This window comes from Python bivittatus, unplaced genomic scaffold (assembly GCF_059951505.1).
Source record: "Python bivittatus isolate LINGU-HERP-01145 unplaced genomic scaffold, Pbiv_v1 ctg000070_np1212, whole genome shotgun sequence".
Taxonomy (NCBI): domain Eukaryota; kingdom Metazoa; phylum Chordata; class Lepidosauria; order Squamata; family Pythonidae; genus Python; species Python bivittatus.
This window is the reverse complement of record NW_028277034.1, coordinates 22,320,509-22,328,779: the sequence shown is the minus strand read 5'-3', so window position 1 is coordinate 22,328,779 and position 8,271 is coordinate 22,320,509. Positions and strand designations below refer to the sequence as shown.

General features: G+C 37.8%; 1 protein-coding gene across 3 annotated transcripts in view; it reads left to right on the top strand.

Annotated features, from left to right (window-relative positions):
* The first annotated feature begins 46 nt into the window (after positions 1-46).
* ARHGAP10 (Rho GTPase activating protein 10) overlaps positions 47-8,271 on the top strand; it is a 119,592-nt gene continuing 111,367 nt past the window's right edge. The window contains exons 1-2 of one of the 3 annotated variants that reach the window (XM_088132780.1): positions 47-645; positions 919-1,302. In XM_088132780.1, coding sequence (XP_087988906.1) covers positions 1,149-1,302 — 154 coding nt within the window. In that variant the 5' untranslated portion in view covers positions 47-645; positions 919-1,148. Of the gene's footprint in view, positions 646-706; positions 1,303-1,383; positions 1,689-8,271 lie in introns of those variants that run through there. The other 2 variants (XM_015887769.3, XM_088132781.1) reach the window with 2 other exon arrangements.

The window sequence follows — 8,271 nt, the reverse complement described above, 5'->3', positions numbered from 1 at the left end:
CCTCCCGTTTAGTAAGAGAACGTTCGGGTCTCAGTGCCCGTTCCGTCTTTTAACAGCGGGATCTTATCTACGTCAATCCATATTTGTATCTAGTTTTTTTATTTAAGGCTTATTTCTCAGTAGGTACATACGCGTGTACAGTCAGAAGTCAGCCTTGAATGCAATGGACTTACTCCCGACTTAGTGTATACCAGAGCCTTCCAGGGTGAATTAAAATCGTGGGGCTACCGGGAAATCCGATAGTTGCGAGAGTCTGCTTTAAAAACAAGATTCGGAGAACTGAGTTTATTCAGTGTCACTGCCATGGCATGGGGGGGGGGGGCTGTAAATTCTTTTATTCAGAAATAAGCCCTCGCGACAATAACTTCATGGGCAGAGACCAAGAACTGCAGCCCAAGCGAGATTGTTTGTTTGGTTTGGCCATCGACCGATGTTTATTTGGGCTGGCTGACTGATACCGTCGCCGTCTGTTCCTGCGGCTTCTTCCAAAGAGTCCGAGCTACAGAGCTGGAGGACCGCGGCGTCGAAGGCGGCGGCTGAAGCTGCCGCCCCGTTCGGGGCCCGGGAGAGATCCCCTCCGTCGCCCTCCAGAGCGTGAGAGCAGCACGACCCGGACGGCCGGAGGGAGGAGCCGAGCGAGGGCAGGTCGGAGCGGGATAGGGCTCCTCTCGGAAAAATCGGAGGCGGGAAGGCCAGGAGTGGAGGCTCACCCAGGGAGGGAGGCGGGACTGGGGGAGGGAATGCAGATGCGGGCTGCCTCAGTCCTCTCTTCCAGTCGGGCCGTGGGGAGAGGCTTTCCTGCGGACTTTCCTCAGAGCAGCCCGGCTCCTGCCTCGACTTCCCCGGAGCACCCGAGGCGGTCCGAGGGTGCGTGCAGCGGGTGGCGGGTTTTTCAATGACCAACTTCTTCCCCGCCAGGCTCCTCTCCGTGGCGTTGCTGGTCGGCAGCACTGAAGCCGCCTGGATCCCACGCACAGCTTTTAGAGGTGCTGGGAGGGTCTCGGGCGGCTGCCTGCTTTGCCCTGGTGAGGCGCTGTAGGGACCGGCCCTGGTCGGGAGGAGAAGGCGAGCGTGCTCCCGCAACCTCCTGAAGAAGGACTGCACAGTCTGAGGTATTTCGGAGTAGCCCCGCCGCCGCCTCAGCAGCCATGGGACTGCAGCCTTTGGAGTTCAGCGATTGCTACCAAGACAGCCCCTGGTTCCGTGAAAGGATACGAGCTCATGAAGCGGAGCTGGAGAAAACCAACAAGTTCATCAAAGAGCTACTCAAGGATGGCAAGACCCTCATCGCCGCGACCAAGAGTGAGTGAGAAGTTGGGAAAGGCGGGAATCAAAAGTATGGGGGGGCGGGGGGGAGGCTGGTTTTGGCACTAACAGGCAAAGCAAATAGTCGAGCTTGCGGCAAGATTCCCTCGCGCACATGCCCTGATAATCTTTTCTTGCCCCTACAAGGTCTGGGGGCGCTGGTTTGCTGTTTGGATTATTTCTCCGACTCCTCCTCTTGCTTGGGCCAAAACAGCAGATGGGAGCGCAGTTTGAGAAGAGTGTAGGGTTTCTTGGATTGGGTGATTGAAGCGCAGAGTAGAAAAGAAGTACGATACTAAGAATTGCTAAGGCAGGATGTAAGGGGAAAGGAGGACTCCGAAAGTTCACAAGTATTCCGCGTTTTTACGCTGTTGACGAAACGGGTAGGCGTTCTTTGGTATCTACTGCAATGCACACACAAATATTAATAAGGATAACACAACACAGTTAATATTTAACTTAAGAAATATCTGTAGGTAACTTAAGAAAGAACTTTAGTTTTCCAGCTAATAAGTTTGCATAATTGACATAACATAAACGTCCTTCTGAAGTATACATTAAAATCCGTCTTGAGGCAGTGCTGCTTCTGAGTAGGGGAACGCTGTAAGGAATCCCACAAAATGGAATCATTTCCTGAAATCCGTGTGAAACTTCTTACTTTGGGCTCATCAGTATAGCTTGAAAATCCTCTAGCCTTTCAGATTATATTTCAAAGCTTTTCACTTTTTAAAAAATATGTAAAACATATTCATTATTGAATATGAGTCTGTTATATATGAAAAGAGAATCCCCATAGCTGTCTTTCCTGATTGTCAGTCAGGCCCTTGGTACTGTAATCAGAGTTTATGAGATTTAAGTTTATGCACAATATGGTTTCAGTATGATTTTATAGCTTTATCTTTCGGTATTTCTATTGAAATTGGCATAGATTGGCATAATCTGCATGAACTGGCACAGTTGGCATAAAATACTTGATTTAAATATTTTAGGAGTATACACACTTCTTGACTTTAGTTTGCATTCACTATAACAGTACTGTACAGATGCATGTAACTTAGTCTGGAACCAGGAAACCAAATATTGTGAGGAAATTTAACAGATTAGATTAAATAAATACATTCTGGTCTTCATTTGTATAAGGTCATAGTGCATGTACATCTGTATCTGTGTATATAGTTAGACGTTTGCTTCATATAATTTGAATAATTTAACTGGATCTGTAAATGTTCTGTGTGTAAATCTTGTGTTCAGTTTTCATATAGTGTTTGTGATGAGAGTAATTTTTATTTACATAGATCAAGATTGCTGATAAAAATTGATATGATTTTTTCTGTTGGTCTCAAAAGATAAAAATATTACATGTTTTCTATGGTAAGATTAAAAATGAATGTATCAATCATTCTGGATTACCCTAAACAGTACCTGCTTTGAGAGACAGAAACAGTCTTCAGGTGTGAAAATGTGTGCTAATAAAGATATTTTGGAGTATATCTGTATTTTCCTTTCAGTTCTAGTTTGGGGATAACTGATATGTCTGATACCAAATGTTTATGTATGTGTGTGCTATATGTATAATAATTTTTAATGGACTAAATAACTTGATGCTTCTACATGTTTGTACTAAAAGCCTACTAATCCCAGAGTATTTGTTATACTTGCTGGGTTTAAGGGGATAGTAGCCTATATCATACAGAAAATAACGTTGCTTATTCTCTAAACATTTTGCTTAAAAGAAGAATAAACCATAGATACAAAATGTTTTTTATCAAGTTTTGCTAGGTCTTTGGGCACCATTCTGCACATCTGGGGAGCTGTAGAATGGTGTAGAATGATGCGAAGAAAATAGGTACAGTATTTATATGAGAAGCTAAGCTATGCAAATCTCAAGTTTGTTGATCTCTTATTTCTAATTGTATCCTTAATGGCTTTGTGTTTTATATGGAGACTTTTTAATAAACACTCTTTCTTATTGCTTTCTTTTTCCTGGTCTTGTGTTCCATAGACACATGATTGTATTCCTCATAACTCCAACTTTGATTTCTGTCAGTATATACACTGTGATAATCAAGATTCTTTCTGGGTTCATATTTGAGATACTGATTTCTTGATTGCAGTGTTGTATCTATTCAAGATCTGGACCTGATAATTGTAAATGGGATTTTGCTTTAAAATTGTTACTCTCCTTTCCTCTCCTCTCCTGCCCTATTATAACACAGATCTAAGTTATACAATAAGGTTTTGCCCTGAAACAGCTGCATGATTGCAATTGCATTGTTGTTGCACTGGTTTAACATCCTGGATATTGTGCTGAAGTAATTAAACGTTGGAGCTTTCAGTCTTCTGCCAGCAATTACATCCATAATTCTTGTTATTATTTGCATGAATTTGTGAGTTTGAGGAAGAGCCCTAAATCAACAACAAAACAAATTGGAGTGGAATAGAAAATACAGTTCCACCATAACATTACTGTCTGCTGGATATCCACATGCTCTATAACAGAACTTTGGTTTAACAAAATCATTTTCATTTCTTTTGTTTGCCTTCAAGTAATGAAAGAGAAGGAGTAGGATTTATAATTTATGTATATTTTGTACATTAGTGTCCATTGATATTGGTAAAGGATAGCAATTGATTTTTTTCTTCCTGTGTTGTTCCTGTTTATGGTTTTTATTTTGCCAGAGTACATTGAAGATAATTCTAATTACATATTCCTTTATATAAGCTTCATTCCATTCATTTTACTGTAGTACTAATGTTTCTGTTTCCTCTTTTATATACTACTAGCCTTGAAATGGGCCCCATTCATATATAACATTGAAGTATAATTTGGCCTTAAAGGAATAGATTTTCAAAAGCCTTGATCTTGCATACTGTCTCCCTTCCTGTGTTGGGATCTTTGTTGTTGTTTTTGTTCTGGTAGGTATCAGAAGTTGGACATGAAGAGGGAAAGAGAACACAGGCTATAAATCCAAAGCTTCTTGGGCCTTATTTGCATAATATTCTTTATTTGTTAGATTTATATCCTGACTTTCATTCAGAAGCTCAAGGAAGCATACACAGTACTCCCTCCTGGGAAATTATGTCTGAACTGGCCAAATGAAAGATTCTTTCTGTTTCGTACTATATGTTCACCAGACCCCTGCTTTCCACATATTATTTCCCTTGTGGCAATATCATGGCTGCACACTTTGTTCATAATTGGCCCTGGAGAATGAGATGTAGTATAATGTGGCAAGTAAATTTGTGGGGTCCTTATTACTACCTCTTACCTAGTTTTTTTTTTTTTGGTGCTGTTTTTGAGTGTGGCTATATACACTCAGATGTTTCTAAATCAAAGACTAAGATTTTGAGAATTTTGTGATTGAGGCATAAGAGCTTCTATATTGAAAGAAGCTGGAAGCAGATACTCTTGACTTCCACATGATGATGCTGAGTCCTCTGTTACAAGGATAGGAAAGGACCCTTCATAACAATATTGACAATATCATAACAGTGTAATCTACTATCATTACATTGTTTGATTTAGGCATTGTTAGTGATTGGTGCCTGTTTTTCAACATAAAGCCATGGTACTTGGATTGAAATAAATGAAATAGTAATTTGAAAAGCAGATAAAGTAGTCAATACAGCAGTGTAAATGTTTTTGCCTGATTAGACATTTCTCATTTTATTGTTTAGTCAGACTTTGAAAATACTGTGTTTGATGTTCATTCTGTTTAGAATTCATTCAGATTTTGATTAATCTGAAATTAAATGAAGGAAGTAGCAGAAAATTAAGCCATATACTTTGGTTTTTGGATCCCTTAAGACAAGATCAGAGAAAGAAAACTTTATGTGTCTTAATACTATACTATAGTTTTGATGTAGCATGAAATATATATGTAAACAAGAACTGTGCGGAAAATTAATGAACATTGAACATGCTGGTTTCAAAAGTTTGTGTTATATTGACAGGTAACTAAATTCTAACATGAGAGTGTAGTAATGTTAATCAAACTCTTACATTTGGAATGTTTACTGGTATATGCAGTGTACATATATTTTATAAGCAAATGAATGCAATAAAATTACATTTTTTGCTGTTTTAAAAAAGAAATTAAGATGGAGACAAGTAATTACAGGAAATATAATATGCATATCATATTTCCAGCAAACATAATTTCCAATGTATGTATATTGAAATACCCCTTTCTGTGTGTCAATAATATAGTACATCATATTTATTTATTTATATAATTTATATAGCCATCTATCTCATACAAGTGACTCTGGGTGGCTTACAGGATTAAAAACAAATGCCCCAAACATAACCCCCCCGGCACCCAATAAACAATTAACTATTAAACACCCATACTAGCAGAATTCATCTCCACCTTGAGCCCAGTGCCTGGTGGAAGAGCCAGATCTTCAATGCCTATATACTGTACTTTATACTCAACTAAAACTGGATTATTTATACATCAGCGCCACTATATATTTAGTTTACATTTTATGTTTCTCTGAAGCATAGTCCTCAGTTCCTAGTATGGTATTTTGCAGAAGCCTTCTTAATCACAATTTATTATCATGACTAAATACTTCATATAATTGCTATAGAACAAATACATGAAAAATAATATTTCTAGACTTTGAAGATAATATATATTTATATTCTTTCTTGAGAATTGTTCCTGAGACATGGAAAAACACATGACAAATATTTATGTAAATGCTAACTGTGTGCTGTTGCTTTCTTCATTTAAAAAGAATCTAATAACTCTTTTGTAACCATAATGTTTAGGGTCCTGTAACTTCTTTTTAAGATAATTTTTATTGATATGTTTAATCATCTTTGCTTTCCTTTCTTTGGAGATGGTAATGTGTATACAACTGGAAGCTATTCTGAATCAAGGAGAAAGCATTTTTTAAATCGATAGCTTAAACAGTAGCAAACTCTCCCTTATTCCTTTTCACATTTACATGAAGCTGCTGGGTATGTTGACGAAACCCAAGTTGTATGTCTACATCCTGGCGGTGAGAAGGAGATTCAGTGCAAGTACTGATGTGGTAAGTGGAGGCTGTGAGGCACTGGATGGGACAGAACATGTTTACAATCAATCATAACAAGACAGAGCTGCTGTTTATCCAGAGGCCATTGTGTGTCAGGGTAACTTCCAACTTTAGCACTAGACAGAGTGGCATTTCCCCTGGAGGAACAAGTGTGCAATCTGGAGTTTACCCTGTCTTGTGGGTCCTGCTAGAGCAATAAGTGGCCTTTGGCCACTTTGGCTAGTTTAACAGTTACTGCCTTTCCTAGATCGGGAGGCTCTGACTATAGGTCATGCTATTAGTATTTCCCACTTAGATTACCATAGTTTGCTCTATATGGGGTGTCCTTAAAGATGATTTGAGAGCTACAGCTGGTACAAAATTGGCCACCTGCCTACTTGACTAGGGTGAACCAATACAGCATTGCAAATGCTGTATGATTGCCAGTCTGTTTCTGGACCCAAGTCAAGATGTTGGTTATTACTTGTAAAGTCCTTTACATGGCTTAGTTTCTCATTATCTTCCTTGTTGTAGTCAGCTGCAAGGAGAATCCCCCTGCTCACTGTGTGCTGCTTAAGAGTACGTGTTCCAGGTCTTAACCTCCTTGGAAGTAAGGGTAGTGGGGGATTGGAAGCTGATCTTGGTTGCAGCCCTCTCATTTTATATCAACTTCTCCCCTGAAGTCAGGATGGCTCCTATCCCGTTATTATTCAGGAAAACACTTAAGACTGCATTTCCACAGAACTTTTGGAAAGATGAATGCTAAATAAGGTGACCAGCATTTTACTGGGGGGCTGTTTTCTTGGCCAGTGTGAAGTGTTGTGGTGCTTGCTGTTAATTGGTTTTATTGGTATTGCATTATTTTGGTATTTCAATGTACCTAGAATCAGTAACATAGAAATAATTGTAAATAAACATATAAAGTTAAGGAATATATTTAATGAGGAACAGTCCTGTTTAGAGAGGTTGTATAAACAAAAACTTTGCTATACATCTGTATATGCTGGGAGATAGATAAAATATATTCCATTAAAAATGCTCAATTATACAGTGGCATCTAAAGAGAAACTTCCTATAGAGTGATGTGATTTTTAATATTTACATATTTTGCATTTCTTTTTTATGGAAATTGTTGAAAAATAATAATGTGATTTGACAGAAGTTGCAATTTTAAAATATTCAGTAATATTTAGGAATATGATCATGTAACTGTGTTACAGTGATATGCAAAACATTTTAGCAATGTTAAAAAAAGTCTTGATTGTAAAAGTGACCATAATAAACTTACTAGAGTAAACTTTTAAATAATTAGAAAATCATTCTTTTATCTGTTATCAACTTAACTAGCTAATGTGACAGATTTTGTAAGATAGATTTTTTTTCAAACAAAAAATTCCTTTCCGTTCCTAAAATGTATTTTTCATTAAGAATAAATAACTGATTTCAAAGCCAGTCCAGAGTTGGAGTTAAACTCACAAATAGCCTAGTTGGTGTGTTTAAATGAGCATTTTCATAGGTTGCAGTTACTTCATTTTATTTTCCTAAAACTTAAGCATGTGTAATTGTAAACTTATAATACTTTAAAATATGTAACAAATATTATTATAAAAATAATTTCCAAGTAAATATTTATTTTAACACTTTGCATTTAAACCTCAATAAGTTATTCAAAAATAAAAGCATGATATAAGTCTAATAATAGTAATTATTATATTTTATCTATCATTTTTATTTATTCAAGGCAGCAAACATACTTAATACAGTACTTCTCCCTTCTATTTCCCCACAGCAACAATCCTGCATGTAATTTACTATTCAGAGGTTTGTTACTGGAAAATATTTGTCAAAAAAATCCTAAGTGTTTTCCAATTCAACATTTTCCCGCAAATCCAAACCTCTGCCATGTAATTCCTAGATAGTGCCCCTTCATTAGCTAAC